The sequence below is a fragment of the Oncorhynchus mykiss genome, chromosome 1 (assembly GCF_013265735.2).
Source record: "Oncorhynchus mykiss isolate Arlee chromosome 1, USDA_OmykA_1.1, whole genome shotgun sequence".
In the NCBI taxonomy this organism is placed as follows: Eukaryota; Metazoa; Chordata; class Actinopteri; order Salmoniformes; family Salmonidae; genus Oncorhynchus; species Oncorhynchus mykiss.
Genome location: NC_048565.1, coordinates 37,212,420 through 37,230,247, shown reverse-complemented (window position 1 = coordinate 37,230,247; position 17,828 = coordinate 37,212,420). Strand labels below are relative to the sequence as shown.

Sequence of the window (17,828 nt, the reverse complement as noted above, 5' to 3'; positions counted from 1 at the left end):
CGCAGAAACCTGCCGACATCCTGGTTGACTCTCTCTACCTGCCTGTTACTCTCGGGGTGAAAACCTGAGGTATGGCTGATCGAGACCCCCAGACCTTCCATGAACGCCCTCCAAACTCTGGACGTGAACTGGGGACCCCGATCCGACACCATATCCTCAGGCACCCCGTAGTGCTGGAAGACATGGGTAAACAGGGCCTCCGCAGTCTGTAGGGCCATAGGGAGACCAGGCAGAGGGAGGAGACGACTGGACTTAGAAAAATTATCCACAACGACCAGGATCGTGGTATTTCCCTGTGAGGAAGATCTGTTAAGAAATCCACTGACATATCCAAAGACAGTTTTCCAATCCTCAGGGAAACAAACAGGCACAAACAGTTGATCAACAGAGGACTCTGGATGAGTGTGGTGCAAACTCACCTGGGGTGATGCCAGAGTGCCCTGCCTGTTGCCTTGACTCCCAGAGGAACCAACAAGGCACCGACCGGTCGTGTGTCCTCTGCGGCCACAGATGGCGCACGTGATGGCTCCTCCTCCCGTCTCCCTATGCGCTGCACCTCCTAACTCCATGGGCACCGGAGCGGGGTTGCTGGATGATCGAACCAACAGAGCCCCCTCTGGACGTCCACGGGTGACCAGCAGGTTATCCAACCGGATGGACAAATCCCATGGAGTTAGGAGGTGGAGTTAGGAGGTGGCTGTGTTTTTCTGTGACCAGGCACTCCACTAACATAATCGTTTGGTTTGCGTTCGTCGTAAAGCCTTTTTGAAATCGGACACTGTGGTGGGATTAACAAGAAGTGTATCTTTAAAATGGTGTAACATACTTGTATGTTTGAGGAATTTTAATTAGGCGCCCTGCACTTTCACTGGCTGTTGTCATATCAATCCCGTTAGCGGGATCTCAGCCCAAAGAGGTTTTAAGCGTGCACTGTGTCAAGAAGCAGTGCGGCTTGGCTGGGTTGTGTTTCGGAGGACACATGGCTCTCGACCTTCGCCTCTCCCGAGGCCGTACGGGAGTTGCAGCAATGGGACAAGACAATTGGATATGACAAAAGGAGGGTAAAAAATAAATAACTAAATACAATAAAAAAATTGTGAATGGGTATAATTTGTATGTATAAAATGTATATTAGTCATATTTAAAATAACTAAATAGGGTAATTTTGTATACATTTATTTAAAAACATATTGGGCTGCTTCTGGGGGGATTCTGGCAAGATGCCGGCAAAGTCGGCTGAATTCCGATAGACAGAAACTGAGATGTACTTGGGCCGATTCTGGGCAGTCATTCGTTTTGATTCCTGGCCGAGTCCTTCACCCGATTCCTGGCCGATTCAATCAGTTCTGGCCCCCCGGAACTGATTGATTTGCTAGCTGGGAGACGGCAGGCAAGCTCAGGGTCAGGACAGGCAAAGCAGGTTGTAACTAGAAATAGGAACAAACACAGAGAAAGACCCTGGCCCCACTTGATGGACAAGACCATTTGGCAGACAAACAGACAAACAGAAAATGCAGGTATAAATACACAGGGGATAATGTGTGAAAAATGGGAGATACTTGGTAGGGGGTGGAGACAAGACAGATTAAACATATCAGGGGGTGACAGTTATACTGCATCTAAAATCAATATGGTGATATCAAAATTATTTAAAAAGTTTTCCATACAAATTATTTGACCCCTTTTGAATGGCATTGTAATTCCAAGCCACTGTAACGCACTTTTGATGAAATATTCATAGGCACTCTGTCAGGGTGTGTATGAAGGTGAAATCGGGTGCAGGAGAGCAGAGTATGATTAAATAAAGCACACTTTATTATAGTTCCAAACCGGGAGCACAACAAAACAAACGCGCTCAAAAAACGGAACAATAAAGTAAAGCGCTTAACGAACATCACTTGACATGAAAACAATTACACACAAAACATGATGGGAAACAGAGGGTTAAATACAAGTAGATTGATTGGGGAAATGAAAACCAGGTGTGTATGAAAACAAGACAAGACAAATGGATATATGAAAAATGGAGAGGCGATGGCTAGAAAGCCGGTGACGTCGATCGCCGAACGCCGCCCGAACAAGAAGAGGAGCCGACTTCAGCGGAAATCGTGATACACTCATTGATGATGCATTGATCAGAATGCTCAGAACAACACAAACGTCCAAAGCAATATTGTGACGAAACATGCAATCCATGAATAGGGTACTCCGGTAATGTTAGTCCTGGGTAAATACTTGTATGCCAGAGCTGCAGTAAGGTCCCCACTGATCCCATCTTTGTCAGTTACTGTTGAGTTATAGACTAGAAGAAATAACTACTGGGTTCATAAGTATTTACCAAGACTATTCAACAAAGTGTAACGAAGTATTCAGTTCCATTACTTTACAAGTAGAAATGTAATCTGTTTTATATAAAAGCAGTATCAAGCAACATCTAAAGTTCCCTGTTAAGAGGACCTGTGTGGTTCTGTAAAATCTTTGCTTATATATCGATCAGCCAGTGACAAAGTACATACCTGCAATCCTTACATTGTAGCGCAGCAGGAGAGAGTGATTTCTAGCACATTCAGAGATTGATTCATAGAAAGATTAATATAAAATGAAAGGCGAGTTCCTAACAATTTCAGGATGCCAAGCTCGAGCTCTGTATGACTCACAGTGGTGGGGGCAGATCAAGAGAGACCTTTAGAAAATGTGCACATTTTCTCTAACACTAAACATACAAATACTGTATATATTGTACAGTTCTAAGGAAGGCAATCTTATAGTTAGCCATTTTATAATTTGATTATATTTATAAATCATGTAAGTAATTTCAAGCCTTATTCATACAGTTCTGTTGATGGTGACAGGTGTGCGCCATAACGAGCAGCCTGGTGACCTAGAGGCTAGAGAGGGAGCACACATGACACATAGGTTAATGTGATTAGCATGAGGTTGTCAGTAAGAAAAACATTTCCCATGACATAGACATAGCTGATATGGGCAGAAAGCTTAAATTCTTGTTAATCTAACTGCACTGTCCAATTGACAGTAGCTATTACAGTGGAAATATATCATACTATTGTTTGAGGAGAGTGCATAATTATGAACTTGAAAATGTCTTATTAATTATTAAACCAATTAGGCACATTTGGGCAGTATTGATACAACATTTTGAACAGAAATGCAATGATTCATTGGATCAATCTAAAACTTTGCACATACACTGCTGTAGTCTAGTGGCCAAAATCAAAATTGTGCCTGGCCTAGAATAATACATTATGGCCTTCCTCTTGCATTTCAAAGATGATGGGACAAAAAAACAAGAAAAAAAACGCATGCTTTTTTCTTTGTATCATCTTTTACCAGATCTAATGTGTTATATTCTCCTACATTAATTTCACAATTCCACAAACTTCAAAGTGTTTCATTTTAAATGATATCAAGAATATGCATATCCTTGCTTCAGGTCATGAGATACAGGCAGTTAGATTTGTGTGTGTCATTTTAGATGAAAATTCAAAAAAAGGGTCAGATCCTTAAGAGGTTTTAAATCCTACTGGGAACAGACGTCATTCAAAGTCTATTCCACGTTGCTTCAACATAATTTAATTGAAATGATGTGGAAACAACATTGATTCAACCAGTGTATTGTGTCTATTGTTGTGAAATGATTAGATATTACTTATTAGATATTTCTGCACTGTTGGAGCTAGAAACACAAGCATTTTGCTACACCCGCAATAACATCTGCAAATATGTGTATGTGACCAATACAATTTGATTTGTGTGCCCTGTGGTGTGTTTCTCATGTCTGTTATACATTTGTTAACCCAAAATTGTGATTAAAATTCTAATTTTATTGCAAATACCACTGGGAAATGAATTTGTTTCACCCATCTATTTTATTTGTCATCAGTTGATCTTGTGTCTAGTACGTTGTGTGAAACTGACCACCTGACCTGCCAAGAGCAAAGGGAAAATTGTGATGGAAACTTGATTGTGAATACCAACTTTATTGCAAACGCCAGTGGGAAATGAATTTGTTTGACCCATCTGTTTTGTTTGTCACCAGTTGGTCTTGTGCCTAGTTAGGTGTGTGAAACTGACCACCTAACCTGACAAGAGCAATGCCTAGTTATTTTCAGACATATTGAAAAGTAACCTTTCTTCCACCTTGTGCTCTTTCAGTCTTTTGATGAAGTCGACATATGATAGTTTTCAAATTCATAGTAACAAAATGGCCGCCATGCAGTCACAGTGTCTCACAGGTGAATTTCCTCAAAACTAACCTCTCTCCCACCTTCTCCGCCTTCCCTCAGCTACAGTGAAATCGCGTAGCTGCAGCCATGCCAGAGTGTTCCACGTGGAAGGACCAGATCGCTACTCATTGACCTTGGATCTGGCCAAGAAGCTGTGTGAGAGTCTGGGAATCACCATTGCCAGCAGGGAACAGGTCATCGAGGCCCATGCCCATGGCCTAGAGACCTGCAGGTGAGGTCACACACCTATCTTCATGACAACTGAGCCTCCGCTTAGGAACCCCAGGACTTGCCTTATCAAAGGGTTAACAATAGCTGATTCAAAGGAAAGGGATCAGCTAGATGTTTCCCTGAGACTATTGGTCCTGTTCCAGAATCAAGCTACGTATGTATCGGACATATGGTTGTGGTATACTAGTATGGCCTTTGGAAAATACTTGTGAATCCCTTCTGTAAGTGTTTTAAAAAATGTGGTAGGCTTATCACTCATTGAATGACGTTCTCTAAATCAAAAACACCCCTGCTGAAAAAAAGCATAGACCAGCATATGATGGTAACTAGTGCTGGTTTTGCTGGTAATCAGCCTTCGTTGTGATTTTTTAAAAAACATTTCATCCATACTTAGCAGCTTAAAGCTGAATTGCAGTACACGGCACATACACGTATCTCAAAACACTTTAAAAACAAAACAAACATAATTAAAAAAATATGAAGGATGTGAACATGCAGAAGTTCTCAGTGCGTTACTTCACGCCTCCAACAGATGGAGAGACAGTCAATAGCACAAGATTTGAGCAGAGGGAGGTGCAGGTGGTCAACAGGAGGAGCTGAGCAGTTAGATCAGGTCGTCCAGGGGCAGGCAGGTAGCCCAAAGAGTCTCCACGTCTGTCTTCTCTGTAGTGGTAGGACACTTGTAGAATGAGATGCAGTTTGTATTTTAGCTCCACATGCAGGATTCAGTCAACACATAACTTCAGAGAAATACTCTTGAGCAATGAATTCCTCACTGCCAACTTGTCACTGTATTGTAGTCCCACTCTTGGATCGAGACCGTAGAAACATCCCAATGTAGGCCAATGTACTGAAATCAAAACAGCTTGTAGCTAGCATTATTTACTTGCCAACTTTCAAAAGCTGGTTTGCAATTAAATCTTGGGAAGGATGTTTTGTTTGTTGATCCAGACTAAATCTATACTAATGTGGCATTCAAAAACAAAAACAAAGTAAATTGATTAATAAAAAAACTGTAAATATTTTCATATTTACAAAATAAACAGGGGCTCTCTGCCTAGGCTGCCAATAGAGTGCCATGGCAACTGTACAACTTATGCTGGTGAAGTTGATATGCTGATAACCAGTACTAGCTGGTCACCAGAAAAACCAACACCAAAGTGCCTAATTATTTAAGACAATATATTACACATCAAAAGGCCTGCAAGTCACATTTTGCTGGCTTACAAAGTGATGTTTCATTCCTATTAGTGTCCAGACAGAGTGGGGATATCCAACAATTGAAAGTGTTCAGGATGAATGCTAGGGTTAGGATGATGACTAATTGAGACTATCTAAACTGGACAACCATTTCAGTAACGGTGCAATCAATCAAACTAACAGATTGGATTCGTTTAGAAACAAATATGTAATTTTTATTTGTGTAGCGTACAATTGATGAATCAATCAATGTACATGCAAAAACACAGATATTGAATTTTAAAACATCTAAAAATCTAACTGCAATAGAGGATGCTGGGAAATTTGATAATGATGGGACGTGGTTTTACCATGCTTGGGCGTGGTTTTACCATGCTTGTCAGACCAGCTTGACCAACTAGACCATGCTTGACCAGCATGGACCAGCTTGGTCACCAGCATACCAGCATCACCAGCATACCAACATCACCAGCATACCAGCATGAGCTGGTCACCAGCATCACCAGCTTGACTAGTCAGACTAGCACTGACCAGCATGGACCTTTCGGATTCAGGGGGGTTTTGCAGGGAAAACGGTAATGGTCAATAAATTGTATGATTACGGAGCCTTGTATGGTGTTCCTTATCTCAACTTAAACACTGCTAGCAGTATTGATTTATTGTGTCAATACAAATTATTGTTTAACTTAATTTACATTTAATCTTCTATTTAGATCATGTACAAGCACCCACCAAAAATAAAAAGTATTGTGTTATCTTGCTTCACCTCTACTTTAACTACATACTTTTTTACCTATATTTGACATACATCTTGAGTATTGCTGATAATTCTGTGGTGTAAGCTACAAGCTAATGGCTAACATACTATAGCAATTGGATCTTAAATTCTATTTGCCATTTGATTGTAGATATGGTTGGATCAGCAACGGAAGCACCACCATCCTCAGACAAAAGGCTCATGTTAACTGTGCCAACAACATGACTGGAGTCTTCTTCCATCAAGACTCTCCGGAAAAACCTTTTGATGCCTTCTGTTTCAATGCATCAGGTGAGTTTTTATTTTTTCATAGCTCATATTGACCAGGACCTGGTTTCCCAAAAGTATGTTAATGCTAAGATAATTGTTAGAACCTTTGTAGGAGCATCATTAATTCTCAGAGCTGTTTCTCAAAACTATTGCTACTCAATGAAGTTGAACTTGAAAACACTCATTAATTACCAACTGCCTCAGACCACTTATAGAACAGTGCGTTATTAAATGCTTTTTTGCCCTTTGTTTTATTATGGTATAAAGCTGGTCTTCTTTTTAAACAATCTTTATTGAGAGTTGTCATTATATTACGAGGAACTGGAGTTTTATCAGAATTTTTGTTCTGTTTTATCCTCCATTATTTGAGTGATTTATACACAGAAGATCTCTGCGAAACATAGAATTGAGATGTTTATCTGTCTCGGTGAATGCTGATAACTTCAGAACGACGTTGACTCGGCATACAAATATAAAGATGCCAATAGTCTTTGCAATTGTTACAAACAAATAAAGGATAAAAATATGCTTCAAATTAAAACCGAGATGACTGCAATCAAAAAATATATATACATTATTGGATACATAGCACATTGGCCTACATATTTAACTCATATTAAAATCTATTTCATGTTCAACCGAGTTCTATTTTGATAATTGTAGGCTATTGTCTGTAATTTTTCAGTATATGTTTCATGATGTGGAAAAACAAATGTGACCAATGATGTCCCAAATCTGTGACATTGAAAAAGCATCAATATTAGCAGCCATATAGGTGATAATATTTCTCTAGGAGTTGATCCGTCGTCAGTATTGTGGAATAATTCCAATGTTATGCTAAGATTTGAATGGAGAAAGCTCATCCAAGATTAGCGCTGTCTTTCTCCCGATCCTACCAGTATCGACACGTGCTCCAACAACGCACCCTATGTGGTGATTTGGGAAATGTATGTGTCTTCCGAAAACCGGGCCTAGTTTTGGCACAATGATCCCTTAAAACACACATAAATCTTAATGACTCTTCCCATCCTCAGAACTTGGACTATAACATGTGCTGAAGATAATTACACATTTGTGCTTTGTTCCTCATCCCTGATCCAAACTTCTGTTTTTGACAGAGTTGGCTGACAAGAACTGTGATGCGGCCATCAACCCTGATTCCACAGGACCAGAGAGTGTTCAGGTGACAGATGCTGCAGGTCAGTCCTGTCTTTTTCACGAGTCACATCATCAAAATCATAACCTTTTCCGTCTCCTCTGTATTTCATACAGTATGCCATTCCGCAGCTACACTTTGATTTATTAGGATCCCCATTAGCGACAGCTACTGTCCGACACGTAACGAAATAACGAAAATACATTACAATTGAACATGTAGTGTGTGTGCGCGTATATCAGTTACACATACTGTATATGAACACAACAAGTAGGTCACATGGGGGAGAGGCATTGTGCCATGAGCTGTTGCTTTACTTGTTTTTTGAAACCAGGTTTGCTGTTCACGTCTGTATAATACTGTAGGTTTCCTTGAATGTGTTCTGGACCTGGGGTAAGTGGCTGGTGGGGTAAGTGGGTGTATCAGTGCTGTGTATAAGTTGACTATGCAAACAATTTGGAATTTCCAAACACAGTAATCTTTCTTATAAAAACAAGAAGTGACTCAGTCAGTCTTTCCTCAACTCTTAGCCAAGAGCACCTGGCATGCATAGTATTAATATTAGCCCTCTGATTACAATGAAGAGCTCGACGTGTCGCTCTGTTCAGGGCCAGCTGCAGCTTAACTAGGTCTTTCTTTGCAGCACTTGACCATATGACTGGACAATAAAACAGATGAGATAAAACTAGAGCCTGCAGGACTTTGTCGAGTGTGGTGTCAAAAAAGCACAGCATCTCTTTAGTACAGACATACCTCTCCCCATCTTTACAACCATTGAACCTATATGTTTTGACCATGACAGTTTACAATCTAAGGAAACACCAAGTCATTTAGTCTGCTCAACTTGTTCAACAGCCACACCATTCATTACCAGATTCAGCTGAGGTCTGGAACTTAGGGAATGATTTGTACCAAATATAATGCTCTTAGTTTTAGAGATGTTCAAGACCAGTTTATTTTGGCCACCCATTCCATAACAAACTGCAACTCTTTGTAAAGGTTTTCAGTGACTTCATTGGATGTGGTTGCATTAGCTGTGGTTGCTGATGTGTACATGGTTGAATCATCAGCATACATGGACACACATGCATTGTTTATTGCCAGTGGCAGTTCATTGGTAGAAATAGAAAAGAGTAGAGAGCCTAGAGAACTGCCCTGTGGTACACAACACTTTACATGTTTGACATTAGAGACGCTTCCATTAAAGAAAACCCTCTGAGTTCTATTAGATAGATAGCTCTGAATCCACGATATGGCAGAGGTTGAAAAGCCATAACACATACATTCTCTCAACAACAGGTTATGATCAATAATATCAAAGTATGCACTGCAATCTAACTGTACAACTCCCACAATCTTCTTATTATCAATTTTTTTCAACCAATCATTAGTAATTTGTGTCAGTGCAGTACATGTCGAGTGCCCTTCTCTATAAGCATGCTGAATGTCTGCTGTTCATTTGTTTACAGAGAAATAGCACTGTACTTTTAACAGTTTGCTAAGAGCTGTCAGCAAGCCGATAGGTCTGCAGTTAGTACCAGTAAAGGCCGCTTTACCACTCTTTAGTAGCGGAATGACTTTGGCTTCCCTCCAGGTCTGAGGACAAATACTTTCCTCTAGGCTCAGATAAAATATATGACAGATAAGCGTGGCTATAGAGTCAGCTACCATCCTCAGTAGCTTTCCATCTAAGTTGTCAATGCCAGGAGGTTTGCCATTACAGATCGATAACAATACTTTTTCCTCCTCTCCCACACTAACTTTACTAAATTCAAACTTACAATGCTTTTGTTGTTGGCATTTCATTGGCAAAGTTTGCCCACTTTGCCAATGAAGTAATCATTAAATTAATTGGCAACATCAACATCTGATTAGTTGAAAATGGAGTTGAATTTGTCTTTTTGCTCACTATCTAGTAGTAAGTAAGCCTTGGACAACTAAGCATTATCTAAGCCAGAACGGCCCATTCGGGCAGGAGCCTATGTCCTGATTCTGTAGCATATGGCAGCTTGATGTACAAGTATGGCCCCTGGACAGGGCCTACACTATCTTCCTCTGGAATTTTGGCAGAACGGATTTCCTCAGATATTCACAACTAGGATGTCTGAGAGAATGCCAAGAGTGTGCAAAGCTGTCATCAAGGCAAACAGTGGCTACTTTGAAGAATCTAAAATATGAAATATCTTTTGATTTGTTTAACACTTTTTTGGTTAGTCCATGATTCCATATGTGTTATTTCATAGTTTTGATGTCTTCACTATTATTCTGCAATGTAGAAAATAGTACAAATTAAGTAAAACCCTTGAATGAGTCGGTGTGTCCAAGCGTTTGACTGGTACTGAATATCTTTGGTCTGTTTTTCACAAAGGTGAGGCCACAGGCCCTGAGGATGGAGCCCAGCCGGAGACCACCATCAACTCCGAGCCTGACACCCAGGACACCACCTCCGCCCCTGGAGAAAAGGGAGCAAAGAGCACCACTGAAGTAATGGAAGCATTGGACACAGACCAGCCTGCACCCACTGAGGCCAGCCAAGTAAAGTCAACAGCATGGGCTGAGAGTTATGCTTCAGAGGGGGCAGCCACAGAAAGCCTTAGCATAGGAATGACGGTTGAGGGGAATGGGACCCAGAAAGCCAGCCCCACTGAGCACCCTGGGGTGGTGGTCACTGAGATGGAAGAAACCACTGTGTCTGGAATGTTGCCTTCTGGCTCAGATGAGGAGGGGGCCTCTTCTATGGCACCATCTGTTAAAGAGCCAGGAGAACCACAGGGCCGGGCCAGAGAGGAGGATTTACAGGAGAAGGAGGTGGAGGTAGGAGGTAAGGAATGACTGTTTGTAACATACATAACATTGCATACAGAATGCTGTTTTTTGCTTCGTCGTTCAGTTTGGTATCTTGAAGAAAATGATTACAATTTATTTCAATAAAATAGCACCCTTTAAAATACAAATACATCTCAAGTAAATAATCTAATGTCAGAACAGTAAAACATAACATTTATAAAACATGTTTGTCATAGGATGTTTGTCATAGGATTGCTGTGACAGGATGACAGCTTAACACCACAAAGCTTCCCCTGAGCCTAAAAATAATCAGTTTCAATACTCAAGTGCAGAATTTTCAAAGGGTAGAATGTCCTTAGGTACATTAATGCATTGCTTCTGGCAAAATGTTGAATCAGCAACCTTTGTCCAGTCAGTGTTATCACCTGTGAGAGAGCAGTGAGTTTGTGTGAATACCTTATGCTATTTTTAGTGCTACGTTGATATTGGTTACTGCATTGTTGGGTTTAGAGCTAGCAAAAAAGGCATTTCACTGTACTTGTGCACGTGACATTAAAACTTAAATATTAATATACAGTAAGATGTTCTTCTTTAGACACCTGGTGACACCTCAGAGAGAGAAAAGTGGTGGGCTGTGGATAGGAAGCCTAAACTAAAGACACACTATAAGACAATTTCAAATAGCACATTTAGCCTAATATAAATACATTTTGCTGACTTTTATTCCAACAAAAAAACACCAAATCAGACAAATCTCCACGATGAAACCTTTAATACTATAACATTAATCTATATAAGAAAAAATATATATCCTAAAAGTTGTAAAAGACTTTTACAGATGTATCAACTAAATATCTTCAGTTCTACTGGACGGAACAGTTGTGTTATTAATCAACGCCATGTAAGAACTGGTCTAGCCAGAGTCACTAAAACACATCACTATAATATCACTTCTCTTCTCTGTCCCTACTGCACTTCCCTACTGTTTCCAAGGCGACTCAAACATTTAGTGCTTTGAAGGTGATTCATTTAATCATATGAATCTCTAAATATACTGCACATATGCATGTTCGTCATTCTCCTCAAAACTTCTGTCATGCAATCTCTAATACAGTCTTCTCAGCTGAGATGTTAAAAGTTGATATTAAAAAAGTGAAGAGCAGAACTAACACCATATTTACCTATTGAAACTGAATGACTTTTTGACATTTAGAACTATCCCTAACATTTTCTTGGAAGTGCTGCCTCTGAGAACTTAGAGAAGGATTCTTGTAACAGATAGCCGACCACCCACACACAAGTCTAGTCCGACTCTGGAAAGTTAGAGAACTAACCTCGCCCCCTGGTGTTGGGGTGTGAAAAGGATTGTGGATTAAAACTCAGAACTCTCACTTCAATATCCACTGTTGTTTGTAGCTCACTATGTTTGGGCATTTAGTGTTATATAAGACAAATGGTAATAGTTATAAAAGCTATAACCCACTTTATAGAAAAATGTTCAAGTGCAAGGAATCATTTGTATTTACATAGTCAGCTCTGGTTGCTGAAATAAGAAGCTAAAATCAAAACGGTAGAGCTGTGTTTTGATTACACTCAGATTCATGAAAACATATTCCACAGAGACTTGAAAGTTTGTTTTTCTGTGCGTGTCCTCTGAGGAGTTGGTTTGAAGAGGGCTCCCCCTGTTGTGACCAGATAAGGGAGAGGGGGAAAGAGAGGAGCACTGCTAAACTACTGACAGTGCCACAGAATGACTCTTCCTCACAACTCTTTGTCTGCACTGTCTCAAATTATCAATGCTTTATGTGACCTCTCTCTGCATAAATGCATAAATGGTTTAATGTAAACTATTTATGGTACTGCCGTGCACCACTGAGCTATATATTCATCCTGAATAGTGAAATCCAGGTTGGGTTATAAAATAACATCTGCTGCCTCACTAGCTTTCATTATGTATCACATTATGGTTGGATTCTTATTATTGCATTTTTTTCTGTATTTTGAGACAGTTTCTAAGTGGTAGAGAAGACGACAGTAGGAAGGGTGGACATGGGGGTTGATCCGGTAGAGGACATAGGTCTATTGCTATGGGGAATAGCTGCCCATTCAACCAAATCATGCACTACCTTTCCACGAGAGCCCTGTGTGAGGAATAAGGTGACATTGATTTACCCTATGAGAGAGAATCTCAGATCAAAAATCACAACCTGTTCTGTGACTGGTTAAAGTTATGGGCAGTTTATTACATTTCTCTCTTTATTACACTTGGCACAATGTCACTTACTCATCAATAATTCATAAATCACGTTATAATATTCCATGAACAGATTCACGCAGGTGACCAAATTACTCAAGATTTTACTTCTGGTTTACATAGACAAATCACTTTTCAATGAAATGTTGGCATTCACTCCCAGGTTCCAACTCTGCCCCAAAGGAACAGTTCTGCATTCCTTAGTATGTTCTGTGCACTCCACAGCTAATAAATCAGCCCTGTAGTAGCAAATGATTCCTGGTCATCAAATGATTATATTCATCACATGATTCCACAAGTTTGCATCTATGTGTAAACTATGTGTGAGGCGTTAGAGATGTTTGTTTAACACTGTCTCTCCCTGTTATATAACCCCATAAAGCCTCCACGCAGCCCATTCCTAATGGGAAGATGAATCCAGGTATGGGAGCAGACCCTACTCCAGCTGGGCAGGAGATCAGTAGCACACCCAGTGAGTAGCCCGCTACCCCTAATAACGCTACTACATGGATGGGCATGCGGCCCACCGCCCACCTTTCGAAGGCCCTCATATTGTTTTACTCCGTCGGGGTCTCAACTTCCTGTTGCGAGTTTGATTAGTAGACCACACAAGGTGCAATTTTGAAATGTGCGTTGTGCATCAGCAGTTTTCCTCTTGTTATGTCAGTCACTGATAGTCACTTAATTAGCCCATGTCAGCTAACATTAGTTTAGGGGCCAGCAATCTAAACTTGTAGTTATCAAGGTTGGATTACCGCCTGGGGGGCCTCCATTGATTTTGTTAGTTATTCTCACTCTGATATCATATTAAAAACAGCTAACTTTCCTCTCCACCCATGGTAAAATGAGTAATGGGGGGTTGGCGGCAGCGGCACAACTGCGGCCCCTCATGATGAGGTCAGATCTTTTGTAACCCCCCCTCTATCAAAGTTACCAATCCCTGCTCTACTAGTAGTAATAATACTATTATTGTACATGATATTAGTGATCCATGTAATAATGTTAATGTCATTTTAATGGATTATATGGTTTAATGGATTAATAATGGAGAAAATAATGACATTTATATAGCGCTTTTCAAATCACATTGTATAAGGGTACAAATTAAGAGACATTTGCTACACATCATTCAACTTTTATCATTATGTTCCTCTATGCAGATTGGCTGGTCATTGTGGGAGTGCTTGTGGCACTGGTTGCTATTCTCCTCACGTGTTTTGTTGTGGTCAAGTATAAGAGGTAGGTCTCACTTCACCAGTCCGAATTCTGGTCGAAAAATCTCTCTCTCTGTTAGCTGGTAACAGCAACCTAATGTGTACACTGTTCCCTCTTTCTGTCTGTTAGCTGGTGCGGTAAGCAGGAGACCCTGATGATCACCAATAAGGATGGGAATGAGGGTAACGGTGCGGCGGCGTCAGTGGCTAGCTCCCGCGCCCAGGAGAGAGAGCAGGAGATGGTGACCCTGATGAATAAAGAGAAGATCCAGGAAAACGGAAACAAGGAGGAGTTCACCGCCATCACACTGGAGGAGTCCCCAGAGAAAGAACAGCTAGCGTGAGAGAGTAGAGGAGGAGGAGAGACAGGGAGACAGAGAGTGTGTGGGTGAGTGAGCGAGTGAGTGAGTGAGAGAGAGAGAGAGAGAGAGAGAGAGAGAGAGAGAGAGAGAGAAGAATAGCTATGTTGGTCATGACACTGGGGCAGGACTAGAGAGAGGCTGGGTGGGATGGAGACGGACACTTTGGCCTGGTACCAACCAGACAGACACGCTGAACATACCAGCTGGGGTTGGGGTGGGTGCTTTGTAAATGGAAGTGGTGGGTAATGCTGTATTGATTCTGTTTGTTGTTTTATTCTGGTGAGCATGCCTGGTTTGCCCCACCTACTTTTTTACTAAGGTACAACATCTGAAACTGGACCGACCCTTTCCCTGTCTGTCAGATGAGCTAGATAGTCCCTTAAAACCAAGAGGAGCAAAATTATGCTTTATAGCTTCCTATGTCACGGTGGTTAGAATGGGATAATTTTCAACAGCAGGGGTGTCAACCCAGGCTTCTGGAAAGACACAGAGATACACACCTGTTGATATTCACCCCTGCCTTTCAATCAGGGTCTAATCTAAATCTGAGAAAATCATACTGGCTTCTCTAGCCAATAGGTAACATTAATAAAACATTTGAGTGCCAGGTGGAAATGAACCCTGCAGACCCTGGATAACTGGAGGTTGACAATGGCATCCCTGATCTAAAGCCTGATGTATGTGTTGCTCTAAGTGGAGATGTTGAAGGTGTGTGTGTGTGTGTGTGTGTGTGTGTGTGTGTGTGTGTGTGTGTGTGTGTGTGTGTGTGTGTGCGTGTGCGTGTGCGTGTGCGTGTGTGTGTGTGTGTGTGTGTGTGTGTGTTTGTGGGGAGCGATAAAGTGGGTTCATAAAGTCACAGGGATATGGGTGTGAGTTTTAAAGGTGGGGGATGGGGGAGCTTGGATGCCCTCCAAGTTCAATAGGGGATTCAGGTTTGAAGGACATTGTTGATACTGTGTTACTCAAAGCTTTTGAGGCATTGGGTTGGAAAATAGACACACACACTCACAGAAATGTGAAAACTAAACAGACATGGGTGGATAATTTGGCTCGATGTTCATGGGATTCATATTGTTTCTGATGATGGATAAATGTGAGATGTTGTGGCCCACTGATGTCGTTTCTTTTGATATTAACCTTGTGTATATTTCACTTGTTTCCTGTGGATTGCGGTTTTATTTTGTTTTTCCAAGAAAACACAATATTACTATTTAAATTTGTGCTGTTTGGATATTATTATTATTTTTTGCTTCTGTAAATAATGTATGCGTGTTTTCCAAATGGCTTAGAAATAGTGCTCAATCATCGTTTTGGCATGCACATGCCCTTTAATGATTAAAGAAAAGCTGCCATATTTGAGTTATTTAATCAAATGCAGAATTTAAGGGGGTGTTCAGTTGTGATAGAGCATTTGCAGTAGAGTGGATATTGTATGAATCAACTTCATGTACAGTATTCAAGACTGTGCATTTTAAATACCTTTATTATGATGTCAATTAACATGGTCTGTATACATGAGTAAGTCATGTTGGATAGCACACAGGATTGTATAGAACATTTGGATGTTGGGGTTCACATGAATTGTACCATATAATTCACTTCATACTATATTGACAGAAGCGTGCAGTCTACAATGACCTAGCATTGTGTAGTAATGCATTAAACTGTGATGAATATCATCCAATGGCACCTAACAGATAGAGCCCTAGGAGTGCTGGAACACCTGCCCTTTTCCCCTCCTATGAAAGATGTGTCCTTTTGGTTGGTGGTGTTTTTAAAAACGAGTTAATTTTTTCTCACTTGTAACGTTAAATGCAATGAATTTCGTATAAAAGTAGATCATTTCTCATGAACTCATTAATCTTGAAAAAAAGTCCTCTGCCACCGGAACAGTGCGTTGCTGAGCTTGTCCTCGTCAAATGCACAAGCTTCCAACCTGTTATAATTTTATATTACAATATGTAATATGCATAAATATTTGCAGTGTACAAACTTATTAACATGATAAACAGGAATTATATTTATGCTAAAGGGTGGCCCAAAATATATATCTGAAAGCCACGCTTCCAATAAGCCATGCCTCCAATCTGATAGGTTGCCACCTCCACAATATATTATTCAAAAGGTTCATAATTGAACACCCCCCCCCCCCCCCCCCCAACATAAAACGGTTCTGGCTTGAACCTTTAACACAAGAGTTCCTTGAAGACCCTTTTCAACTGGAAAGGTTCCGCCGGTGTGGCAACCCAAATGGTTCTTCCAGGCACCTTTACTTCTAAGAGAGTACATTAGCGATGATCAGCTGATATAGACTACCCACCAAAGGAGTGATTCTAGGCACGCAAAGAAGTAGTGATTCTTTCTAACTCCCTTTCTGGGTTTTTTTGTAAAATGAAAAAAACATTTAGTCTGGCTACAGGAGCAGTAGAAATGTATGAATGGAATTAAGGTAGATTTTTTATTTGACTTTGAACACCTGCTCCATCAAAGGTCTGTGCATTGTCCAGGCACCCATTAACAATTGCCAACATAACAACCAATCTACAACCCTGAGGAGTGACTGCCTCCCTCACTGACTAAACTATTACAAATGACCAGGACACACAGATATTACAGAAATGGCAGTACAGTAGAACTCCAAGAACAGCTCTGGATTGTAATTCTCTGGGTTCCTTTGTAACAAAGGAGCGGAGGCCATCTTGTTTCTGTGGCTTTCCCTTTTATGTGCACCAGATGGAGGGATCAAATCAAATAAAATGTTATTCGTCACATGCTTTGTAAACCACAAGTGTATATGAACAGTGAAATGATTACTTACGGGCCCTTCCCAACAAAGCAGTGAAAAAATATTAGAAATAATAGACAAATAGAAAAATAATAACATGAAAATAAATGCACAATTAATAAAAATAACTTGTATGATTGTATGTGGGATGGAGGGTAATGAATGCATGTGTCTCTGGCCAGGAGCTCTGTGTCTCCGTACTGATCCAGTTCCCATAGTGCCGATTGCTCCACACATCTAAGTGATTACATGTTCATCTTCATGCTGAATTTTTCTTTCGTAGGCAAATCACTTCTATGTGTGGTTTTGTGTGGGTATTGTGACAGTACATTTGTCATGCCTTTTCAGTAAGAGGCAACCGTTTTGAATCACTCTTTGTGTCCCAAGATTTTTGAGGGCTTTTTGCCTCCATTTTTGTTGTTTTATTTTGTTGCTTTCATGCGATTTACTTTGAGAAAAATGTGCAAATCATTTAGTGTAGGAGTGTATAATGATGAATTAACAAAACGTTGTTAATGATAAAGATTTGTAAAGTCATGGATGAAATAAATGTGTATAGAGGAAATGA

The 17,828-nt window shown here is 40.5% G+C and overlaps 1 protein-coding gene across 1 annotated transcript in view; it reads left to right on the top strand.

Moving 5' to 3' along the window:
- The window catches only part of LOC110522333 (CD44 antigen), a 36,405-nt gene extending 18,577 nt beyond the window's left edge, over window positions 1-17,828 (top strand). Inside the window, exons 2-8 of the mRNA XM_021600657.2 lie at window positions 4,305-4,476; window positions 6,584-6,723; window positions 7,821-7,901; window positions 10,227-10,679; window positions 13,282-13,371; window positions 14,060-14,138; window positions 14,244-17,828. Of these exons, the coding sequence (XP_021456332.2) occupies window positions 4,305-4,476; window positions 6,584-6,723; window positions 7,821-7,901; window positions 10,227-10,679; window positions 13,282-13,371; window positions 14,060-14,138; window positions 14,244-14,457 (1,229 nt within the window). The 3' untranslated portion in view covers window positions 14,458-17,828. The remainder of the gene's footprint in view (window positions 1-4,304; window positions 4,477-6,583; window positions 6,724-7,820; window positions 7,902-10,226; window positions 10,680-13,281; window positions 13,372-14,059; window positions 14,139-14,243) is intronic.